Source organism: Zingiber officinale, chromosome 8A, assembly GCF_018446385.1.
Source record: "Zingiber officinale cultivar Zhangliang chromosome 8A, Zo_v1.1, whole genome shotgun sequence".
NCBI classification, from domain to species: Eukaryota; Viridiplantae; Streptophyta; class Magnoliopsida; order Zingiberales; family Zingiberaceae; genus Zingiber; species Zingiber officinale.
This window is the reverse complement of record NC_056000.1, coordinates 128,461,416-128,487,023: the sequence shown is the minus strand read 5'-3', so window position 1 is coordinate 128,487,023 and position 25,608 is coordinate 128,461,416. Positions and strand designations below refer to the sequence as shown.

The window sequence follows — 25,608 nt, the reverse complement described above, 5'->3', positions numbered from 1 at the left end:
GCACAATAACATCAAATTTAAAATAAGTTCAAAATTACACAACCAAATATCACATATTTATTCTACTTCTCTGTAATTTTCAACAACTTGTTCTTCATCGGACACAAACTCAATATCATCATTGTGATCCTCCTCTTCTTCGGATGCAAAATCATTCTCGTGAAGTTCTCTCAATCTAGAGCTTTTTCGGGTTGTAGATTTTCATTTACTCTAGCTAATGAAACCTTGTGCATTTAAAGCATCTTTTGCAAGAAAGCATTAACGTTCCTTTCTTTTTCTCTTTTTTGTTTGTTCAACAATCTAGCATTAAATTGGACAAATACTGCTTTGTATGAATCTTGAACAGTAACATGAAATTAATACTTTACTTTAATTAAAGACTTAAAGTTTAAAGCTTACTCCTTCGAATGTACTCCAATTTCTTTCACACCTAGATGAACTTGTAGTTAATGAAAGTATCCTCAATGCCACTCTTAGCAAGTTGGGTGTGTGAGCACCATATGTACTCCACTATGCACATGGATCAAATGTATCATTATTTTTCACTTGCTTTTGCTGCCAATGTTATTATAAATAATCCAGTCTTGTCTCTATATTTTACAAATTCCTTGTTAATAATTGTATCTTGTAGATCTAACTCATTGACATGAAAAATTTCCATGCATTCAAAATCCTCATTGCGACCTCCTCATAAAGAGCAATGAACTATCTTTATATAAAAAAAGGAATTTAGCAAAAATATTGGTATGCAGCGATGTATCAAGTCTATTCTTTATTTCCTGACTGATAATTTGATTCCACGTTCAAGGTCACTTTGATATCTTCTTTAGCTTGAAGAAGCTCCCCATATAGAAACCCATGGATGACTTTCTGTCTCCATCTACCAATCGAAGATCTCTTACCAAATGTGCAAATATTTTCAAACAAAGTGTCACACCATTCCAAAAACTCATGCTCATCATAGTAGAGTAAGTCAATTTTCCTTTGTTTGTTTTTGACCATTTACATTTCTCCCACGTATCACTTGTAAACATGGCCCTTAAACTAGATTTTTTTTCAATCAAACTTTGCAATGTGAGGAAATTTGATGCAAATCGGGTAACTCCTGGTCGGACTATGTCTTTCTTCTTTGTGAAACTTCTCATCAATGACAAAGTCTTATGGTGAATATAAATGGAAATGATAAAAGACTTGGCTTGCTCAATAACCTTTTTACGTGGAAGCTTGCCAATAATTTCAAGCATGAGATTAACAGTTGCACATGAACAACAAAAGATCTCAAGTTGCTTCTCCTATCAATTTAGCTGTAGTCATATTGTTAGTGGCATTGTTTGTTACAATCTGAACAATATTCTGAGCGCCTACTTGTTCAACACCTTGTCAACATATTCGAAAATAAGTTCGGTTGTATGTGTTAATACTTTATTAGCATTATGTGTATAGAACAAACTTGGTAGTCTGTTCATAATATTATTGACTGCTGAAGTTTTGGCTATATTGTTGTACTTTTTAGGACACTATCCTAAAAGACAACTTTTTAGGTAACTCTACAATTTATTATGCCTCTAGAGTTTTTCTCCTTATAAGCCGAGGAGTTTGGATACAATCAACCAAACTTGGATACCGAGTCTCAAAAGACATTTATTGAATTATTATAACTGAGACTGGGTCAAATTTGTTCTCCATAGTGGCTATATTACCATTTGGATTAGCATACTAGCTCATTGGTACTGATGACACATCCTTAGATGATTAATTCAAAATATCATCAACTGTTCTGGTTGGTTGTACACCGTGATAGCTCAACAAGTTGCAATACCTAGCCATGTTCCATCATAAACTCTACTTATCATAGCAAATTAGGCTCCACTGAGTCAACAGTATGAGAAATCAGTCTAATGTTTTTGCTTCAGGTGATTACAATACAAATGGATACTCTATTTTGAACACCTTTGTGCATATGCGCCTTCAATTTGTTGAGAAAAATGTTGATGCCAAGGTTGTTAGGGCAGTTAAGTGGGTTCAGATTATGGCAGGCTTCTTCAATCATTTTTAGGTCTATTCTTTAATGCAGAAACTCAGTAATGAGGAGGCAGACTTGGAGCCACTAGATTCACAAGTTATTTCATTGCATTAAATTGATTGTACCTAATGACTATTATCTAAAGATATGTGTACTTAATTTTTTATCTCAATTTATCTAAGCAAGTTGAGAAGATTTTTGTCTCTACTAGGTTTTAGGTCATGGTGTATGGTTAGTTTTCTATTTGGCTTTGGGAAGAGGATGTGGACAAGAGAGCATAAAAGCAATGTCTATCCACCCAATCCCCTAAATCGAGGTTACGAAGCGTTTGACAACACCAATTACAATGGTTTTTTGGATGCAATATCATGAAGATAGAATACTTAAATGGATAAAATAACTTGGCATTTAAGTGATTTTCTTTTATGGAGTATCACATTCATACTTCTTAATATTTTTGTTAAATTAAAAATTTGAGTTGATGAATGACAATCTTTTTATCCACTAAAGTTTTCTTGAATTATTAATCTTAAAAGATAAAGCTGCTACTAAGCTATTTTTCAGTGCATATGTTTCTAAATGTGTTGCAGTCTTGCTCGGCAATGTGCTCAACTTTGGTTGAAGACACGGGAAGCTCTTGGGCACCCATTAGGATTTTCCAAGGAAAATGATCTCTTGTTTCAAAATCTTCCAAATTCCCAATTGCAGAAGGTTCATTCCTTTTCAAATTTTAGTCTTATTATGTTGCTTAATGGGCTATAATGGTCTTAGTTGTTGGTAAGTTATAACACCTAAAGCAACAGCTGTTGAATGATCGGTCATTTCCATTAGTTGAAAGATCTGCAGGCCCTAAGGTGTGATGCCATAAACTGTCTAGTAAAAATCTCTTCCTTCCATGTAGACATGTTTGAGTAACTGAACTTTTCTCTCCCCTTCCTTCCACCTTGCACTCCTTTCCTACCCTCCCTTCCCCTTTCCCTTCTTCCTAGTAGACAGAGCTTTAAAGTTTAAACAACTAGACTGGTTTGTCTGTTGAGTCGGAACTCTTTATGTTCCTTTGAATTAATTTAGAAGTCTTAGCACCGTTTGGTCTTTTTTGCTCCAATATTATTCGTGAATTTGTATGAGTGAATTTTTATTGTGTAAAATTAACAAAGGTTCATCATGTGTAATGTTTTTTTTTGTCCCATTCTATTGCTTTACCTCAAGGTATTGGAACGTCCTGGAGCATTTGTTCTTGAGATTGGCACTGAAGAGATGCCTCCTCATGATGTAGTTGAAGCAAGTAACCAGGTATGTTTGACACCGAAAAAAAAGTAACTTCCTTATCTGGATAATGTGTTTCTCATAATTTATCCTGTAAAGTGGGATGCAGTTTTGTGCTATGTGAATCAAGCATTATATTTTGTTTTAGATATTACTAATTTAAATGATTATTTCAGTGGATAGTTATATCTTAGGGTCTTCCATTGGAGAACCGGTGCATTTTTTTTCTCTTCCATTTTTTTCCTCTTTGCAGCTTAGAAGTCTCACTGTGGAGTACCTGAAAAAAAGAAGACTGAGTTGTGGAGAAGTTTCATCATATGGTACACCACGCCGACTTGTGGTAAGAACTCGAAGCTTGAAATGATCCTTTCCAATATTTTTTACTATTTGTTGGAAGTGTAATTGCATCTTTTTTTGATTAGAACAATGATAGATGCTTTCTCTAACTTTGGTCCTGTTGGTATCTTAAGTTTTGATGATTGGATTTATTTTCTTCTTTGATTGAGAAAAGATAACTGATTGTGTCAGTTTAGTCACTCAAAAAGTGATATTGGAACTTTTGATGCGTTTACTGTCTCTTGTAAGATGGCTTAAATTTTTTATCTGGTTATCTCTGTTGATGTAATAGGTTCTTATAGTAAACTTAAGACTGAAGATATCAATATCAGCCTATAGAAAACATTAGTAGTTTAGCTAAGGAAAAATAATTATAATATTCAAGAATTATGGTGATATAGTCTTGCATATAGGTCAATGGAGGGATAATATTCATAGTTTATGTGGCCAACTCCAATTTGTTTTTTTTGTTTGTGTTTATGATAGACACATTTATGCAATATTATTATTCACGGTTAAGATACAGACAATTATACATAGTTAATATCCTTAATTTATCTTCTTTATTCATTATTAGGATTGGATTGAACTTCTTTGTGATGATCCATTATGCTGCTGCAAAAACTTAATATATTGGCAAAAAGTGAAATGAAATTTGGAAAAAGATTGAATATGCTAGATGTAGAAGATAATAATTCTTAAAAGTCATATTAAATGAAAAAATGAACATTGTGTTCTATTTAAAATCTTGATCACATGATATCACCATCATCATTAACTTAATATTGGCTGAGAAGATTCTAAAAAAGGTAAAATGAAATTTGGAAAAAACTGAATTTGTTAGATGTAGAAGATAACAATTTTAAAAATCATATTAAATGAAAAAAATGAACATCATATTTTATGTAAAATCTTGTTCACATGATATCAGGATCATCATTCTTTTCCATTTAAATAGTACATTATTCACCTAACATATTTCTTTAAATCTTTGTACTCATCTAAAGAAGATTATTAACATCATCTTACCTCTGCCTCTCTCTCTCTCTCTCTCTCTCTCTCTCGTAACTACTAGTCTTTCTTCTAATAGAATGTCAAAAGCTTTCTGTTCCATTTTACCATACTTGTGAAACTTCTCAGGAATATACTCATCTTTGTGCCTCTTTGCTTGCAAAAGGTTTAAACTGCATTATGTGTTTCTTCCCTGGCTGATCAGGTGCTGTTGCTCAATTCTATGAATGAAGTTGTTATACCATATATGTTTAAAACATAGTTCTACTCATATCTTGGTATTGAATCACTATACCTCCAAGGTTTTGTTTATTGCTTTAGCAATTGATATAATAATTTCTGATATCGCTAGACCATCAAGCAGTCACAAAATGACAATCAGTCAAACATATGCAATGTGTATAACAAAAGTTTCAAAATTATGTGGCATTTCACATTGCAGTTGTATGTGCTATTACAATATGCTGATCAATTGATATTCCAACAAACATGCTACAATTATCAATAAAGTGGTAAAGAATACTTGATCTAACTACTTTATGATATTCAAAGGAATATTTTCTGACCTGTTAGCAGCACATTGGATCTTTAAAATTATTCTTGATCAAGCCCTTGAACATAGCCATTCTAAACTACTTAGGTTAATTAGTAGTTTAAATATGAAATGAAATGGAGGAAGATTTACCATTTCATTTTCCGAATTAAAGCAGGTAGTTGATATAATCTGCTTTGTGCTCAGCTCAATTATTGCCTACAATGCTGCAATCAGTATACAACTATTAAGCCATGTGGATCAATTCACAGGTCTTTACTGAGAGTCTAAGTCATATGCAAGCAGAGAATGAGATTGAGGTTCGAGGCCCTCCAGCAGCAAGGGCATTTGATTCCGAAGGAACTCCTACTCAGGTCTATCTTTTGCTTCAGTTCCTACTAACATATTTTAGTTAGCATGCCTCTTAAGAAGGACAATATGCTAAAATTTTCAAATTCATGCAACATCTGATGTTCCACCTATTTTCTATTTCTGTTTTGCAATTATGATGTCCTTTTCAAGTAATATAACTTAATATGGTGCATAAATGTTGTTTTGTGCACCTATATCTTAATGATTAATATTCAAATGAACATCATACATGCTAGTTTTGTATGTATGAGTTGTATGATGAAAAGACTTCATTTAGGTATTGATCTTTTCTGAAAGGGTATTTGAAAGAAAACTGTTTTCCGCTTTCCTAGAAATCTTGAATAGTATATATTATAGTAATAGTAATTGGCAATTCTTTTTTTTAGAAAGATAAAATACCCTGCACATATAAATTATATTTTCACTGTATCAAGAAGTCAAAAAAGGTGATTTTTTCTTTCTTTCAAATTTTCTTATTTTTCCTCTCAAACCTGGAAACAGAAAATTGTTAAACTGTTTATGTTGACAAACATCCAATTACCTGACCTTTTCGAGGATGGACAGCCAACTTTCAATGCTCAAATAATTTTTCTTGTTTATCATTTTCCTTTCTTTTCTTCAATGCAGAGCTTGTCTATATTCATTATTATCGGATTGAAGTTTCTTCTTCTGTTGCAGGCCGCTAAGGGATTCTGCCGCAAGAATGGCATAACCCTGGATGATCTATACAAGAAATTTGAAGGTCAGTCTCCCATGCATGCTATGCACTAATGCACTCACAGTGTGTGCATTATTATTTGATCTATCTATTGTCCACTTTCTACTCCACCTTCACATCAAGGTCCCTTTTATTTATTTGTCCAATGGAAAAAAGACATCTTCATATATAGTGATATCAACAACACTCTGCAATTCTGATTATTTTCCTAAGTTCTTTATTGATACTTGGTGCAACTTTATGTTTGTGGTTCATAACAATCCTTGACTATAGGATCACCTCTTAACCACAAAAAGGAACCATTTCCAATCTCCCTTCCTGAATCTGGACCAAATAACAACATCCTATTCGAACCTACTTGTTTGCTCCAACCTACACTCCCCATCTGAACATACCTTTAATCAACACTCCAACAACAGATCTGTTACCACAATGCTAGATCAAACAATACAAGATCAGCACCTGACATTGTAAGCAATATCAACTTAGTACTAGGAGTTGTAAAAGGAAGGCAGCTTACCTCAACTAATGCTTCAGATCCAGATCAATAAACCATAACAATATTAGAAAAGGTAAACAATGTATATGAACTGTGGGGGGTAGGTCGGCTCAAGACGATATAGTGCAACATCCCTCGGAGCGCAATGAAGATATGAAGCAGTAACCTGCCGGGCAATGAGTGTCATGAATCAAAGTGGGTAAGGTTACATTCTACCTCAATATCCATTGATTTGATTAAAGCCAGATCAACAGGTGTGACGAACATCATTCACAATCCCGGTGTTCATGGACATTGACACCTATCGACAATTCAGCAATCAGACTTGATGGGAAAAATCTTCTTCTTTACTGCCTTTCTTCATCATTTTCCTTGCGTTGATCAATGTTTGCCGAGACCAACTTGTATCTCAACACAGTATGTCAGTCAACAATGAAACTCTCCTTTCCATTTCAACCATCTAAACATTCTAGTAATGATATCTTTGTTGTTATCTCTCTTTCTTTACATTAATTAATAGCTCCCTAATATCTCTCTTATAAAGATTTCAGACCCATCCATCTTAAATACTCTCTTGCCTCTTTTCTTGTTAGTGGAACTACTTTTAAATTTTTTAATATAATAGTGCAAGTTTTATAACCTACCTATTGGGAATGAAAGGTAAGAGGATGATAAAAAACCCATTGTAATGATGAGATTACATTTTGAACTTCTGACAAATTCTTTGGAAGGAACTTACATTTTTCAAAGAGTGAGGAGATGGTGGAAAAACCCAGTGTTATGGTGACTGCAACATGTACGTGTTAAAAATCCCTTAGAAGGAACTTGGTTTGGTGTCTCCTGGCAAATAAGTTTTATATGACTTTTATGAGACTCATGCAAGCTTAACTATGGAGTTTCTGTTTACAGAATCCTTTGAGGTTTTATTTGTTATTCAAATTCAGATCTTATAAGTAGTGCTTTCTTAAGATCAATAATGAATCAAAAATGTTATTTGTTGTTACTCTTTTTTTTTTTTTTTGTCGTGCAGGAAAGACTGAGTATGTATATGCTAGGATCAAGGAATCAAAACAATCCACTTTTGAGGTTCATAGCTTAGTCTATAATGATTGAATTATATTGTTTTCTGAGACATTTGAACTTCTTTCTTCTGACTTCATTTTATTATCAAACTTTTGAGATGTAGACTGTTTCCTTTGTTCCTTTTCTATGCAATTCTTCTGTTGTGTCATTTCTTCTCAAGGGGGCTTTTTGTATCCAATGACATTAGTCCCTATATTCCAAAATTGGGAATCAATCAGTGGCATGATTCCATCTCTGATTGCATTATATGGAAGTCTTTGACCAATATGATATGTTGTTTCCTACAGGAGTCTATTTGAATATTGCTTTAATCCGTTTTTTGGCATTACTAGGTTCTTGTAGATGGTCTACCAAGTATTTTGGCTTTGATTTCTTTTCCAAAATCGATGAGATGGAATTCCCAGGTGAGAAATGTCACCTTTTAACATTATGTTCAGCAATTGGGACTAATAATCACATCTGTTTATCTCGAAACAAATACATCAATATGAAGTTTTTGCACAATATGCTTTCTTTACTGAATTTCTAGCATACTACTGTCAAATGCCTACAAGCTTTGATGGCTAGGTTTCTCTTATGCTGTGTTGATTATTTCATTTCCTTTTTTGATTTGGTCCATGAAAAGTACATCTTAGTTATGGTTTGAGGTCTTCTTGCACTATTTTACATACAACTGTCATAAGAGAGTTAAGTTTGTAATTGATCAAGAGCCAAAATATTATATAAAGAGCAATGTAAAAAAAAAATATTTTTGCAAAAGTCATAGGTCAACACTGTGATAGTAGTGTCAACACAACAACAGCTTTACCACTTATATCTCTATATTTAGTGTTATCCACCTCTCTACTTGGTGCTACAGTTTGATACTAGCATAAGCTTGCTAAGCTGAGCTCATTATAGACTACTTAACATAGGATGGTTTTCTTACCAACAACAATTATAATTACGAATTATAATGGCCCGTACAGAGAAAAGATACCTGAATGTGATCAGCCACTCTGCAATATGATTTGTACTGTTCCATATCGATGCATATTATACACTAAAACTAAAACTAAAAATTTATTTGTTTTAATCACTTTTTGATTTTTTTATTTCTCATAAGAGTGATATGTGATGGTGCCAATTTCAGCTCTTTACTGGTCCAACAATGAGATTTTCCAACCAAAAATTTAAATGCTTCTTACATTGAAGAGCAGTTAATTTCAACTATACTGTGATAATACAACAGCAAACTATGGGTATTATTTGAGGTTGAAAACATGAATTTGTTCTGCTACTGTAGTCTATATCATTGCTAGTTGATGACCAAGACTTATAACAAATACAGTTATGGTCCATGCTCAATGATCTTTGATATTGTTTTGTGCTGTCTGTCAGGGTCTAACATAGCCATCAACAAAATTTATCTTGTGTTGGGGCTGAAATATATGGCACAGTTATGAAATTTCGTAAAAGTCTTGTTGTAAAGAGACTACTTCAATCTACACAAATGTTGGACTTTGATTTATTGGCTTGATGTGCTGATTAGATTGCATAGTATTTTGTTGTTCAAATTTCTACAATGTCTTGGAAATCTTTACTTGACATATTAGATATATTTATGTCAAGTTGGAGGGAGCCATTCATTCAGGCCATTCAATACATATTTGTCGTCTGATATTTTATGGATAAAATCTGCTTGCATATGTATGGTTAATTTTGGAATTCTATTTTTTACAATCTTTTTTTTTATCATGGATTTTCTGATTTCTGTCTAGGCACTTCTTCTCCATCTTTTAAAATTGTTGTTATGCTACCTGAAACCTTGTTTATACTCTATTTTCATGCCTCATGCCATATACTTTATTCTCCAATTCATTTTAAGATATTGAACTTTTTTCACATATAGGTCTTGTTTAGTAGGCCAATTCGCTGGATTTTAGCACTACATGGTGAAACAGTTTTGCCTTTTTCTTTTGGAGGAGTTTCAAGGTTGGTAATTTTTTGGTAGAGACAAAAACCTATCCATTTTTTTTCTCATTCCATTTGCTGTCCTTATCTGGTATTTTAGCTTCTATCTAGATAAAATAAAATAGTTTTGCCATTTTACTTTGGAGTTCTGTTGTAGGTAATTTTTCATAGAAACAAAACCTAACTGTTCTTTTCTCATTCCGTTACTATGCTTATCCTGTATTTCAGCTTCTATTTTATCTTCATTTAGATATATTCAGCATTTACTATTCCAAGTTAGATAATTTTAATGATTTTGTTTAATCAATGAAAATTTCACTTGTCGCTTTAACAACTATGCATTGGACATTGATTAACAGTTATATCAAATTTCTCCTTGACCTTATACTAGGGTCGCCATGAACAGAATTCTCAAGTCACATTGCTATTGAGATTTACTTTTCGATGTGATTACTAGAACATGGGATTAAGCAACTTGAGATTTCTATCTATGATTGAGAGTGATTTCACAAATTTACGGTGCAGTTTCATGTTTATTTTGGTTGTAGAAGGGGGCCAGCTTGGTAGGAGAAGGTTTTTGTCTCATTGACTTACAAAGGAATCATCGTTAGCCCACAGAGGAATCAATTAGATGAACATAGAGGATGGAATCAGGTGATCATGTGCATGGTTTTAGCTCCTACTTGTGCAGATCTTGAGGCCATTGTCACTGATTTGAACACCAATGTCCACATCATGAGTATGTGAAAGTCATTGATGGCCTTCAGTGTTGTGAGTCTGCGGAAGTCGTGGATGGGCCTCAGTATCTAACTCATGAGTGCTAATAAACTATTATAATTTATAGCAAATAATTTACTTAATAAACTTGTTAATATATAAACTTTAACTTAGTAAATTGGGTGTAATAAATTATATGTTAATTTATTTATTATAAATTATTTAACAACTTAATTATGGTTAGTAATTTGTAGGTATGCTAAGCTAATTAGTAATTAGGGTCAAGATAATTTACTGTTAAATAGTCATTGTATAATTTCTTTTACTTGTATTATATTTTATAGCAAATATTTACTTGTAACTGTCACTAAATTATAATTATAAGTCGACTGTTAGCAAATAAAAAGTAAATAATCAATTATAACTATCAATAGATAATTATACAATAATCAAGCCTTATCCCACTAGGTGGGGTCGACTTTATGGATCCTTTTATGCCATCTCCTATTATATCATTATCTATACTTAAAATAAATTTTATCTTGTTTTATTGTTGCTAATCAAGTGTTTTTTGGTCTTCCTCTATTTTATCTTATTTTATTGTTGCTAACCAAATTTTTTTTGGTCTTCTTCTTCCTCGTTTGATATGCGTGTTTGTCATAGTTTCTCATCGCCTAACTGGAGCATTTATTGGTCGTTTAAGTACATGCCCATACATCTTAAATGTGTTTCTTGGAATTTTCTCTCAATAGATGCAACTCCGATTTTCTCTCTAATGCTCTCATTTCTTATTCTGTTCATCCTCGTATGTCCACACATCCACCTTAACATTCTCATCTCGCTTCTTTTGCTCATGTGCTCAAGTTATAGTCCAACATTCAACTCCATACAATATAACATGTCTAACTGCGGTTTTGTAGAACTTTCCTTTAAATTTTAGAACGCCTGACGCTCTTCTCCATTTCAACCATCCTGCTTGTATTTTATGTAAGACATCTCTCTCAAGCTCTCCATGGTTTTGCAAAAATGATCCTAAATATTTAAACCTTTCCGGGCAACTTGTCATCTCTTATCTTAACAATTATTTCATTATGTCTAATATTGTTAAACTTAAATTTCATATACTGTGTCTTCATTCTACTAAGCCTAAAACCTTTCCCTTCTAGTGTTTTCCGCCAAGATTAGGGCTGTAAATGTCAAGCGTTCGTGAACAAGCTTGGTGTTCGGCTTGGTAAGAGATTGTTTATGTTCGTTCAATATACATAAGATTAATTAAACAAACAAGCTTGAACAACTCGTTAAGCTAAACAGACAAACATGAACACATATGTGTTCAGCTCGTTAACGTTCGTGAACAACGTTCGTGAACAATGTTCATGAATAACGTTCATGAACAATGTTCACAAACTATATTCATTAATAAAACTCTTTTCAATATGTTAAATAAATAATAAAATAAAATAAATAAATAAATTTAAATTATCAAGCTCAATAATCAATCAAACAACTAAAAGTTTCAAATAATTAAACAAGCTTGAATTGAGAGTTTGATAACATCTAAACGAACTAAGCTCGAACCAAGCTCAAGCCAAGTTCAAACTAAGCTCAAGCCAAGCTTGAATTGAGAGCTTGATAACATCTAAATGAACTAAGCTCGAACCAAGCTCAAGCCAAGTTCAAACCAAGCTCAAGCCAGCTTGAATTGAGAGCTTGATAACATCTAAATAAACCAAGCTCAAGCCAAGCTTCAAACAAGCTCAAGCTCATAAAAAATAAACCAAGCCAAGCTTGAACACTCATTTCAAAAGCTTGGTTCATTTTAAGCTTGGCTCGGCTTGGTTACCTTATCAAACAAGCTTGAACACCCCAAAGCTCGGCTCGGCTCGGCTTGTTTACAGCCCTAGCCAAGATTATAATAAAATAGTTAATCATAGTAAAATAGTTAATTAAAAGTTACAACTTATACTAAGTAAAGTTAATCATGTTATCATCAATAATTGAATTAATAAGTTAATCATGTGATCATCAATAATTGAATTAATAAATATCAAAATGATATTAACACAACACGATATGCCACCAAAACTGTAGAAACTCTTGCAAGTTTAAGATTTGACTATGTGAATCAATGTACTAAAATCTCATACAATCTAGTTTAAGATTGAACCATTGTGGTATTTTAAATTGTTCAGTCAATTGCTTGTCATCCCTTGCAATTCTTTCTAAATTCATTCCAACTGACTCCTTTTGACTGTAAAAGTGTTGGAAAACAAATGTTTGTGTCTAGGTTGACTGAAAATAAACATTGTAATAGAGAGTCTCTCTTTGTATTATGCAATTGTAAAAGCTTTATGTGTTAATAAAATTACTTGTCAATTTATCTCCTTTGCAGATTGGTTATAATTTGGTCTAATTGTTCTGTGTTGGCTATATAACACTTTTGATCTTAGAAACCTTGAACCAAATAATTTCACGTTTTTTTTTTGTTGATGTTGTTTTTATTGTAGACCTTAGAACCATTGCTTTGTGACTTATTTTCCTTTTATTTTCCTATTGATAGTGGGAGGCAAACATGTGGGCTTCGGAGTTCGCACTCAGCCATACTTGAGGTAATGTCAATCTTTAAGATATCTAAGTTCAAATACTTTTTATTCTAAAGGTTGTATTTTTGATTTAACTAACCATGGGGAACTCTTTGAGGAATGATTTGCTCTAGTGTGATTTATTGAATATTTATTCCTCTTCTAACACAGTTTTATGTGTGCTTTAGTAGCAGTTGTTTGGCAATTTTGTTCTTGTTGTTTCCTGTCTTTCCTAGAATAGTAATTTAAGCTTAGATGGTAAATCTGTAAAATTTTAAAAAATATCTTTGCTGGAGGTCTGATATTCATTTACCATCATCTTTATGTTGCGCTTTAAGGTGATGAGAAGGGATGTGAGAAACGAATGAATAACGTGGTTCTTTTCTTTTTGTCTCATTCTGATCTAAAGCTAAGCTGATCTCGGTGTTATCAGCTGAATCCCTAGAAAGCCGTCCACAAGTTTCAGCAATGTATTACTACCTTATTCATCCACTTTCTTTCTCTCTTCATACCACCTTTGTTTAGCTCGTTGTCATGTAAAACTTTTACATGAATGCCCTAAAAAAATTGCAGAACCTTTTACTTGGTTCCTATCACAAAATGTTCTGTGTTTATAATTACATACGGACCATTCTACTCTTCTTTCATAAAAATGCAACATCAATTACTTGGAATGCTGATAGTTGCAATAATAGAATGTTCTGAATGATTGATGAAATAGTTTCTAGGTATTTTTGATTACAATGTAGCAAGATTTATGCTTATCTATGCACAATATAACATTTATAGCATTATGGCGTCATTTAAAATTTCAAGCTATCTTGCTTGTTAATTGTAAAATTATCACGAGTAGTTGCATTCCACTTATCTTAATACAACACGGAAGAGGAACTTGGCACCTTTCAGGCATCTTCTCCGATGTCTTTTCTATGCTTCTCCAGAAATGTTACCCCTCAATATTTGACCTCTTCCAATTCTCTTTGGGAGAAACAGATGATCTCAGAAGTTGAAGATTGACATTTTTGTGCAGAAGTGACGGCGAAAGAGTTCAGGAGGATGCAGGATGTGAGGAAGAGGAAGTCATCACTCGAGAGTGGTGAGCTAGGGTTGTCGATTTAATGGTGAATACGATTGGAAAGTTGACAATTTTATGCTTCAAATGGTGCCGAGCTGATGGGTGGATTATGATCACAGTTTGTGAAGGGGTTACTGAAATAGAAATAGAATGACATCTTATGGCAAAACAAGATGAAACTTCTTCTTTTCCCCCTTCTTCGGCCTTCTTCCTCCTGTGTTGCTGCCACAGCTGCTTTAGGTTGGAAACTGACCTCCTTTTTCTTCTTCTTCTTCTTCTTGTATGCTAGGTCATCACACTTTGATCAATTATGACCCGTGGCATCTGTCATCACCTTCCAGCATTGGCACAATGTTATTGCTGGCAGGATCGAAGCTTGTTGTGGTTCTTAATCAAGTGTCGTTTGTCTCATTGTTGTGTTGAACCAATTAAAATTGCTTTTGTCATTCTTGATTGGATTTTGGTTCCATCTGTTGTGTTTTCTGTACATTGTTCTTCAATGACTTCCTTATTTTTTGGCCGACTTAACAAAGAGCTAACTTGAACACTTTTCTCATCTCAGATAGAAACTGCAGAGGCATACCTGCATAAGATGAGGGAAGCTGGCATCTTGGTTAATATGAAGGTATATCTCGGTTGTTTATTTAGCTTGCTATATTATTGAGAAATCTAGATCTAAATAAAAAATACAGTTACCAGGAAGCATGTACACCCTGGCACTGTTTGGCTTACTGGTTTCATAGGTATAACCAAACCCGAAATAAATGTTTTTTGGCTTGAAATTTTTAACCCAAAACCAAAACCGTTTGGGATGAAACCAAACCAAAGATTTTGGTTGGGTTCAGGTTTGATTTGTTTAAACTGAAATTTTTAATTAAAATATATACAAACCAAGTACATACTAACTACTAAACCACTTACAATATTTAATTTTAATAACTAATAATCATTTTAGTGTTGCTAATAATCCTAAACACTGAAAAGAATATAGATAATGATCAAATAGATACTAAATATTATGGTTAATGTGGTTTAATGTGGATATTTTTATGTAAATAATTACTAATCGCTAATCAGTTTGGTTTTGGCTTATCAGTTTCTCTTGGATGTAAATTGAAACTGAACTGAACCTGAAAAAGTTGACTACTTTCCAACCTGACCGAACCATAAAGCTGAATTTTTAGGTTACGTTCAGTTTACTGATTTGGTTGGCTCTAGATTTGCCCACCCCTAATGTATTGGATGCAATGCCTAGTAATTGGGGTGTCTAGGGTTATTAGAAAAGATTTGTTGGATGGAGTTGCATGACATGCATAGTTACAAGCAACCTCTGAGTAGGTATTATCAGGGCTGCACATATTGTATTTTTATTATTTTTGGGACAAGTTGGTGGATGTACAGTCCAACGTACCAAAAATATACAGCAATGCAGAATCTGGTATAGTATTAAGTTGAGATATGTGTGCTATTTGATTTGACTCAATTTTCTCATGCTTCTATCTCTAAATCAATTAGTTGATAGATTATCAACAGCTGTATCGTGTTAGTCCCAAGTTGAATATTGTTCAATTTGAAACTTCTGGTCATATAGTTGCTTGTGCTTTCCTCATCCTATACCTACTATTCTATTTAGATAGGCAAATTCTGCCGCCTAATAAATAGATAAAGGACAACTATCCTTGTTTGGAGTGTCTTACACTAAATTAAGATGTTTATCATGTTCTATGATTTTTAATTGCAGGAACGGAAAGAAAAAATTATATGTGATGCTGACTCATTAGCTTCAAGTGTTAACAGCAATGCAATAATGCAAGACAGTTTAGTTGAGGAGGTATCAACACTTTTATTTGGTCTCAAGAATTAATTTAGTATATTTGCAATATCTAAAATTCTAAATATCTTCCCACCAGGTTGTAAACCTTGTGGAGGCTCCTCTTGCTATACTTGGTAGATTTGATGAATATTTCTTGGAGATTCCAAAGGACATATTGATTATGGTAACCTGTGTTATTCTGCCTCCAGCATTTTACATTCTTCTCCTAATGTAATTGTTTATGTTATGTTGATTATCCAGCATGAAAGAATGGCTTCAATCTAAATTTTTATGTTTTTTTTTAATAATCTATGATTTTAAAATTTCTTCTCAGAGACAAATATCTGAGACAATTCAAGAAATGAAAAACAAATATCACTGAAGTAATCACTACATAGTTTCTTGTATATGTAATAATCTTTAAAAATTCTGGCAGATAGGTTACCCATTACAGAGATGATAAAGGAAGACAAGCTAAGTTTGTTGATAATGTGGTCATAGACTAATTAGAGGTACCAATTAGAAGGTCCCTTTGATTGTGGAAAATGTATTTCATTTATATTTTTCTAGTTTCCTGACATTTGTGGCAATGGAAAACCATGGCCAACAACAAAAAAAAAAATGCTAATCAATTGAAAATGTCATTTTGGGAAAAATAACTTCTGCTCAAAACGAGCGGAAGTCATTTCCCCTCAGCTTAGTTTGATGTGGAAGCTGAGTCAATTGTTAGTGTGGGTGAGGGCCTTGGGGTGACTTTTAATGGGGCTAAGGTCATTGGCATTTTCGTTGCTTGGTAGTGTTAAGAGGCAGTGTTCTATGGAGGCGCAACTAATATGTTGCATAAATCGAGATGGGAGATGGACTACCCCAGGATTTTCTAGTGGGGCCTAGACATGGTTGATGGAGTTGTTTTTGAGGATCTCCAAGGTGGCCTACATATTTAAACAACTGATTGCTGTTCAAGGGGAAAGTAGTAGTTGCAGCCTCTTGGCACCAGAAGCCCCGGATGCCCTGGCAGGGGATGCAGAGAGGGCAGTCGGATCAGGTGGTGAGCCAATATAGGAGAAGGAAGGAGGAGAATCAACGTTTTCATCGTTTTCTTAGACATAGAGATGCTCAAGACCACCTAAAACCATTTTGAGGTTGAAGTGTGTTCATCGTCATCCTAGAAATAGAGATGCTTGAGGCCAGCAACAACCATTTTGAGGTTGAATCTGTGGTGAGTTCCTTCGCTTCCTGCAGAGGGGTAGAAGTAGTGGTATTATGAATTTTGGAGCCGAGGAAAATATATATTCCCTGTAAAAATGTTCCTTTGAAAACATATTACCCATATAAGTTATTTTCTGCAAAACAAATGGACTCATAGTATGATCTGTGAGATAGTGACATGTTGGCTACTTCCCTTCATATGCTGTATTTCCCTCTTTTTCAGTTCTGTATATTTCCTAAATCAAAAAGGAGTGTTTGAGAGTTGTTGCACTTCCATGAGTTTTAGCATTGTTGTGCATGCAACAATGACATACCATGTTAACCAGCAGGTAAACCAGTGTTTCTTACTCAATGGTCAATGTCCACTTGGTTTATTCACTCTTCCTTGGCTCATTCCTCAATAGATCATCTGTGTCAAATAACACCTTCATTCCTTCACCAAATCTTCCTCATCTTGTAAGATGATGGTCAAATGAATCTTTCATTTCTTCTGTCAATTGTGCAATAGAAGTCACATTTAGGAGGTGCAAACCAACTTCTCTTTGCACTCTTATTGAGAACAACACTCTTGAGATGAGCTGTGCATATAACAGCAATTAATCATGCTGCAATAATAATTCCATGCTTGAAAGCATACATCAAATACATGAATATTAGCAGCCGATGAGACTAACACTCTAATCTCAAATATTCATGTGATATTCATATCAAAGAATGTATTCACAGATGTTACTTGAAATCAAAAGAGTGTCTAATCAAATAGTCAACAAGAACAAAAAGTACTGTGTTTTTGAATGGCTACCCTTTGCTTTTTAAGCCTTAACCTTCATCAATTCATGGATTTGGATATTTACTAGCCCAAACTTGTTTTATATAATCCTGTTGGATCAACACCTCAAGTCACAACCAATTTCACCCACACACTTTCTCTTCTCCTTTTCCCCATCTGTTTCTGTTACTGCTCACAATGGATTGCTTGGTGATCAAATCACTGCTAGGTCCATCAAGCTAGAGGCTTATCAGGTCCTCTCACGTCTACTCATTTCTTCACCGCCTCTAGCTTTAACAAAGTATTTGTAAGGATTCACAGAAAAGAAAAAACAACTCCAATGAATGAATCTTGATAGAAACAGGATATTATCTTGGAAACAAAGGAAAGGTCTCTGACCCTAGCTCTCTTGCTAGTTTTCCTATTTGGAGATGTTCAGACATTCTAAGAATTTCCTAAATGCTTCTTAGGTTGCTAAAGAAGCAACCCTCAATCTTTCACCAACATTGCATTTGAACCTCTTTCTCCTCTCAATTTAGAAATAAGGGTTCATGTTTCCATAGATACCCCTCAACCTCATTAAAACATTGCTAGAACTTATGCCCTCATTCCCATAATAAATTCAAATAAACTGAATCATGATTTTTTAAATTAGAAAAAATGCTGCAGATGAGATTAAAACATCAGAAAAGAGGATGCCTCATTTTTTTGTTTCTAGTCTTTGCCTAACAGTTATGTAGCTAGTCATTTGGCAACATATTGCTATAAGTTGTTCACAAGTGAAAGTGGACCATCTGAAATATGTTGGTTCACCTATGGGCCCCTGCATGGACTTTTAAAGTTTCAGTCAATACCTAAAGGTACAATATGGAATTTCAAACACTGATCCTGTATGATATTTTGTGATTATGGTATTCTTTAGTTTTTCGTCAGTTAAGTAATATGTTGAGCAAGAATATGTAAACTCTTGTATCAGGTAATTATCTATATTTTATCATGTAGGTCATGCAAAAGCACCAGAAGTATTTCCCCTTGATCTGCCAACATACAGGAACTTTAATGCCATACTTCATTGCTGTAAGCTTTCTTATTGATCCTCCAAGCATTTTGCAAACTAACCCCATTTAGTTCTGCATGCTGTATTGCTGTTTTGCTTCTCCTGTATCTTACACTTATTTATTCATCTTATAGGTTGCAAATGGACTAATTGATGAACAAGTAGTTCGGAAAGGAAATGAAGCTGTACTAAGGTAAGCTTTGGCTGTGGACATTTCTTGAACTTGGACCAAATTAATCTGGCATTAAAGTAAATCAGATAACTTTGCAGCTTGGCTGACTTTTTTTCAGTAATGAAAGTCTGTGGTAATGGCGTCCCATTGTTTGTTTTGTGGATCCTCTGTGAAGTTTCTTCATCTTTTTATATTCTTACTTAAGAAAGTGAAATATGATTTACTCAAGTCTTACATGATATGGTCTGTGACTTAGTCTGTTTCTCAAATTCTTCAGTGAGATCCCTGACACTTTTTTCAATCAAAGAAAGGAAACAACAAAAAAAGAAAGAGGGTAGGAAAAAAATCCCAGAAAAAGATTATGATTTTTTTTGTTTCCTTTGATGGAAGGAAAAACAGTGGATTTTTTTTTAAAACTTTATTTGTTAAAAACTAAAAAAGACATAAATAAAAATAAATTTGAAAATAAAATTTTCTTTTAAAATCTTTAAGCTCGAATTTCAGCACTATTGCGTGATATGTGAGTTTTCCACCCAAATAGGATGGAAGCAATATAAAGGAAAGCCAAAGAAAATTTTCTTTAGGCTTTTCCTTCCCTCTAGTTTTATCTCCTAAGAAAACTGAGCGAAAGTGGAGCTGGGAAAAATTTATGGTCATTCTATTTCCTTCTTGGTTTTCTCCCCCCACAGGAAACACACCTTAACAATTTTCCATTGTATCAAGCAATTGTAGTAATATACCTTGTTTTTTTCCTTTGTCTTGCAGCTCTCATATTTATTTTTCTTCCCACTTCATCTTTGGATCTTTCAGAGAAAAGCCAGTCTGTTGCCAGTGCCGGTTTATGCTTGCATAAAACTTTAGCAAGTCAATATGTGGAAAATCATTTCCTATTTGCACTGACCACTCGTGAGCAGTATTGCCCCAGTCTTATTCATCCCATAGTTTTTTTTTTCTGTTGAAGAAACAGTTATCTAATTGCACTTCTATTAATAAATAATTAATAGGATTCCCTACTAAGTTTGCAGAATGGGAATGGATTTTGATATCTGTATAGGATGGCAAAAAAAAAAAAAAAAAAAAATAAGGATCACCATATCGGTGGAATTAGTGGGATCAAAACTGTAGAAAAACTTCAATGAAAATGAAAAGTAAAATTATTTAATAACTGAAATAAAAAATTGTGATTTACAATGCATTTCTTTCCTAAAAGTGAATTCAAAGACCTAATAATTTTGGATATTGCCATGAAACTGCTTCCATTAACTTTTTCTCTTTGACAATCAACATATGTATTTTAGCAACAATGAAAAATGTAGTTAATAAGTGATATTAGTGTAATATAATTTATTCTGAATTTATTCTATAGCTGGCACTATTATGTTGTTAAGAAATAATACTAACAAAAAGTTAATATAATTGAGATGAGAATGTTACGATGAATATGTGAAGTTACAAAAAAGAAAAAAGATATTGTTATTTGAGTGCAATTAGGTGTAGCGCTAGTGGATGATAAAATAGATTGAGAAAGTATAAATATGTGTACAGATGACCAATTGATTCTATAGTCCAAACATGTTTAAAAACGACCAATAGATTTGTTTAAAATTTTATTTTGAGTTGGGTTTAGTCCCGGGTCGAAATGAAACAGTTGCATGTCATTTCATCTCGTGCCAACAAATGGTGTTAATATCGCCTTGGTGAGGAGTCGGAGGAGGAGAAAGAAGAAGAGGGACACTTAACTAAAGGAGGTGTCGTGCCATTAGGCAAATTGCAACAAGGACACAATTTATGAATGATGAGGCCGTAGGGCTAGGGCTAGGACGTCCTTAGCTTAGTCGAACAATGGGCTCAGATGAGTAGACAAAGGATAGCCTCACTACTCGTTTGTAGACAAACTTGTGAACAAAGGATAAACTCATGGATGAACTCACAAATGACGGTTGAACTAAGGCATGAATTCCCAAATGGTGGATGAACTAACAGATGGCAAACAAACTCATAGATGATGGATTGCCTTGTGGACAATGGATAAACACAGATGATTGAAGAGCTGACATGTATCCCTTACATACTAGGGATTTTGGAACCTCTTATGTGTCTATCAATGGGCAGAATGATTTTTTTTTTTTTGCCAGTGCTGATTGACATTGAATGGAATTTTAAATGTTGGCCAACTAAAGTGAAAGGTTTTAGGGATGGAAGGAACCAAATAAAACACTAGTCAATCTAATACAAACTTATTGAATTAATTTGAATATTATTAGTAATATCGCATTGCATATAAAAAAGAGAGAAGATGTAGCTTGCATCGCATCGCATTTTTTTTTTCAATATCGCATTGCATAGAGCTCAATAAAGATGTAGCTTATCCCAATGATTTTTACTAGTTAATTAAAATATAAACTATGATATGAGGAAGATTATTTGTCATGTCTGATGGTTCAAAGGCCATCAATAACAGTTATATTCATAAAACCGTTCATGGTATACTGTATTAAAATGGTTTAATATCAAATTAATATTACATTGTATCATTATTGGATGGATATATATTGAAGTAACAACCCTGGGCAATAAAAAATTATTATTAAATGATATCATAAGTAAAGTTATTGTTTTGTGACCAAAAGGTTACGGGTTCGAATCCTAGAAACAACCTCTTACAAAAAGCATGTAAGACTACGTACAATGGATCCTTCCCCGGGACCTCGTATAGCGGGAGCTTACTGGGCTGCCTTTTATCATATTTTAGTTAAGAATAAATGAACACTTTTGAATCTTAACTTCCCTATAATATTAATACATATTAAAAAAATAATATTATTGTATTAAACACAAGATATAATGCTACTAAATCATCAAATTACTAGCAAATGCAATTCTATAGTATTGTAATTCTGTGGTGTAATCATAACAAAACTACTAGTGGTGACAGTGGTCGACTCTTTGAAGGAAGACAAATTTGTTGGCAAGGCTGGAGGTATGGATATTTGATATGAGGTTGTTGACTGAGGTTTCGGTGCCTTCACGTGCTACCTTGAGGGATATCATAGTTTTAGGTAGAATAGAGGCACAGGGTGGAAGACAGGTGTAAAATATAGTTCTATCTGATTGTTGATTGAGGGTTTGGTGCCTTGGCATGCTGCTGTAAGCAGAAATCATATAGTTATGTAGAGAAGTCATCGGGTGGTGGGAGGTTGCGCCAAATTGTGAAGCAATCCTTAAAATTAAGGAGAGGATCCACTTTGATACACCAAATTAAGAGGAATAAACTGTATTTCAACAATTACACCAAACATTTAGGAATTTGATATACTAGACCTATTCTCATAGAAGTACTAACTTCGGTATATGTAAAATAATTCATATTGGGAACATTGTTCTGATGCCTTAAAGTTTAGGTACTTCTTTCGTTTTTTTTTGTACAGGTGCTCTATCCAAATTATATATGAATATAAATATTATATTTTCTTGAAAATATAATTTTTATTTCTTCAGAGCCCGCTATGAGGATGCAAGTTTTTTCTATAAAATGGACACCCAAAAGAAATTTTCTGAATTTCGAGGCCTTCTAAGTGGAATTCTTTTTCATGTAAGTCATAAAGATTACTGGCAGCAATTTATTTACATGATATTTTAGCTCTAATTCAGTTATACAGGAACAACTTGGAACAATGTTGGACAAGGTGGTTCGCATTCAAAAGATTGTTGGAAAGTTGTCACATTCTCTGGGAAACGAGAAAAGTGTGCATACGATTGTTGAAGATGCAGCAGCTCTTGCCATGTCTGATCTTGCAACTTCTATTGTCACTGAATTCACCTCTCTATCAGGAATAATGGCCCGCCATTATGCTCTAAGGGATGGGTATCCCGAGCAGGTGTGAGACAATTACATAGTGCATGTGATTTTCTTTTCTTGTTCTGTCCCATTAGTATCATTTGTCCAATTAGGGTGATTTTCTTATGCTTAAGTTTATGTTTATGTTATATCTTTTAGTAATTTAACAGCCTAGTTAAATACGTCCTTATTTATAGTCCATCATGAAAAGAAGATATACACGGGCAACAAATTTATCAATTCCTGAAGGTCAGCAAGACCATCATATAACCGTCCTCCATGATCCACAGCTTACCTTATACCACCTTAATTACCCACTCCAAGTCTATTGCTTATATTAGCTTTTACTTCAAAGAAGACGACCTGCAGGGCAGCTGGCACCTGCACCCTTTAGTAGAAGTGGGAATTTGCCACTGGTTTCGCATAATTTGTTAAAACGGTTCCATGTTGCATGCTGGTCTGAATGCTGCAAACTGCCCTTTAAATTTTCACCAAACTGTTCTAGACAACTACCTTTGACCTGATGACTTGTAACAGACAATTGATGTCTCCTTGTAGATAGTTATGGTTTAAGAAAAACTGTTGGGATCTTATCTTATGGAACTATTGCCTTCTATATAGAGAAAAGAAGGTTGAGTATACCACAAGAACAATATAACAATAGTAATTCAACAACTTCAAATAATAAAAGTTAATTTTAACTAGAACATAGATGTCAGTAATGCCCAGCTTTTTAGATAGCTAAATGAGATGCGAATCTCACTGGAAGTGAGTTTTTCAATCTTCTTCCAGAGAACTGCATCACAAATGCAGTACATATGAATTGATTACCCCTTAATATATTGGTGTACTCTTGAAATACTAGAAACACATGTATTAGAGAAAGCCGTGGGGAAATGTAATCTTGTCTAATATAGTTGTCATTCTTAAAATTTGACTGCCGCTGATTTTAATGACATCTTCTAAGGCCTTATATTATGATCCAATTGGTAAATGACCTTCCGTAGAAGTTTTTTTTTACTTGCTTCTTTTGCCATTTTATTTACTTATTTATCTGGTGAAAACTTGTTTCTGTCAATTCTTTTATACTAACCATTAAAGTTTGTATATTCTCCCTCATCTTCATCAACACAGAAAATTACTCCTTAATTAATCACTTAAAAGTTTTTTCTAGTATCTTTCTTTTTTTTATTGAATGCTCTATCACTAGTAATATTTAAATCAATTAAATTATTTTTATTATATTAACTTATGTTCTCTTTCTCATTGTTATAATGTATCAATTTTCGAATTTTTACATAGCAAATCACTATTGATTTGGTGCCTTAAATCTCACATGTTTAATTTAAATTATTGTTGCATGGTGCTTCTGCATAAGAGAATAGGATGCCAATATAAAACAATATGAATGGCTTAAGAATTTCAACTAACTGGACACCAATTGCCATTGACCTTTGCTTGTAGCCTTGTACCTTCTCAAGAAGTTGTCTAGACTCCAGTTTTTTGGGTTTTTAGCCTATCAAGTTCTGTAATTGGGCAAGAAGTAATGAGAAGCATGGGGAATGAAATGAGATTGTTGAGAGGATCAAGTTCACTAACACCAATCACACATATTTGTGTAATGATAAGTGGTAATTGAGGTTGGCCTATCTTATTTTTATATTATAGACTTAATAGTGGGGAAATTAACTATCATATAGGAAGCCCAAAGAACACTCTAACCCCACATATATAACTAGGGACAAATAAACTCATGAGATTGGAGATACATTTTCCTAGGCCCTATAAATATAACTTGCTACAATGGAAGAATGATCTTTGAGTATCTTCTTTAATGCCATTGACCTATGACATCCTCTGCCAACGCTTTAGCCATCAGCAACTTTTGGGGAGCTTATGACAAAAGAAGCTACTATCTTCATCCCAACCATGCTTTATTTGTTGGTATAACGAGTACTTCATTGTGGTTTGGCTTAACCATGTTTTGATGTGTGAGCGATATATCTTAAGTTACATGTGTAGTTGATATGGTGCATGAAGTGTGCACTACTTAAATGTGTTGAAGTGGGAGATCACAGATTAACCTTGGGATGATAAACCTTGGATCGAGTGAGTTATGTGAAGCTTTAGACTCGAGATGATCATCAAACTTAGAGGAAGACACTTGAAGACATGTGATATGTGTACTTTTGATTGCATGATGCAATTTTGGAGGGTTATGTTAGATGCCGATGAATGTAATAATGGATGATTTCCTCGGTATGATGATCTAATTGATTGAAGGCTAAATACCTTTAACCCCCCTGAGTTTTCTATCAAGTGGTATTTTGTCCCCCTGAATAACCTCAAGAGGGAAAAATCACATTGAATTGACCATTATATCATTCGGTAAAAATCCTCACAAAATTCATACATGCACCAACATAAACAACAGAAAAGCAGCAACTCTGAAAGGATAACCAGCCAAAAACTCATTCCACCACCCTCACCAAACAAAAAAAAGGCAGAATTCTAAATTGATGAACCAAAATCAAATGAAGATGGAAAAAAGTTCATTATTAAAAATCTCCTCATCATCAAATG

The 25,608-nt window shown here is 33.7% G+C and overlaps 1 protein-coding gene across 4 annotated transcripts in view; it reads left to right on the top strand.

Moving 5' to 3' along the window:
- Positions 1-2,225: 2,225 nt before the first annotated feature.
- Positions 2,226-25,608, top strand: part of LOC122010206 (glycine--tRNA ligase, chloroplastic/mitochondrial 2-like) — a 39,338-nt gene continuing 15,955 nt past the window's right edge. The window contains exons 1-17 of one of the 4 annotated variants that reach the window (XM_042566666.1): positions 2,236-2,339; positions 2,614-2,734; positions 3,233-3,316; positions 3,543-3,629; positions 5,441-5,542; positions 6,219-6,282; positions 7,788-7,843; positions 8,173-8,244; positions 9,732-9,814; positions 13,071-13,119; positions 14,730-14,792; positions 15,909-15,998; positions 16,078-16,164; positions 18,961-19,035; positions 19,150-19,208; positions 22,686-22,779; positions 22,847-23,065. In XM_042566666.1, coding sequence (XP_042422600.1) covers positions 3,281-3,316; positions 3,543-3,629; positions 5,441-5,542; positions 6,219-6,282; positions 7,788-7,843; positions 8,173-8,244; positions 9,732-9,814; positions 13,071-13,119; positions 14,730-14,792; positions 15,909-15,998; positions 16,078-16,164; positions 18,961-19,035; positions 19,150-19,208; positions 22,686-22,779; positions 22,847-23,065 — 1,236 coding nt within the window. In that variant the 5' untranslated portion in view covers positions 2,236-2,339; positions 2,614-2,734; positions 3,233-3,280. Of the gene's footprint in view, positions 2,735-3,232; positions 3,317-3,542; positions 3,630-5,440; positions 5,543-6,218; positions 6,283-7,787; positions 7,844-8,172; positions 8,245-9,731; positions 9,815-13,070; positions 13,120-14,729; positions 14,793-15,908; positions 15,999-16,077; positions 16,165-18,960; positions 19,036-19,149; positions 19,209-22,685; positions 22,780-22,846; positions 23,066-25,608 lie in introns of all 4 variants that reach the window. The other 3 variants (XR_006119810.1, XM_042566665.1, XM_042566663.1) reach the window with 3 other exon arrangements.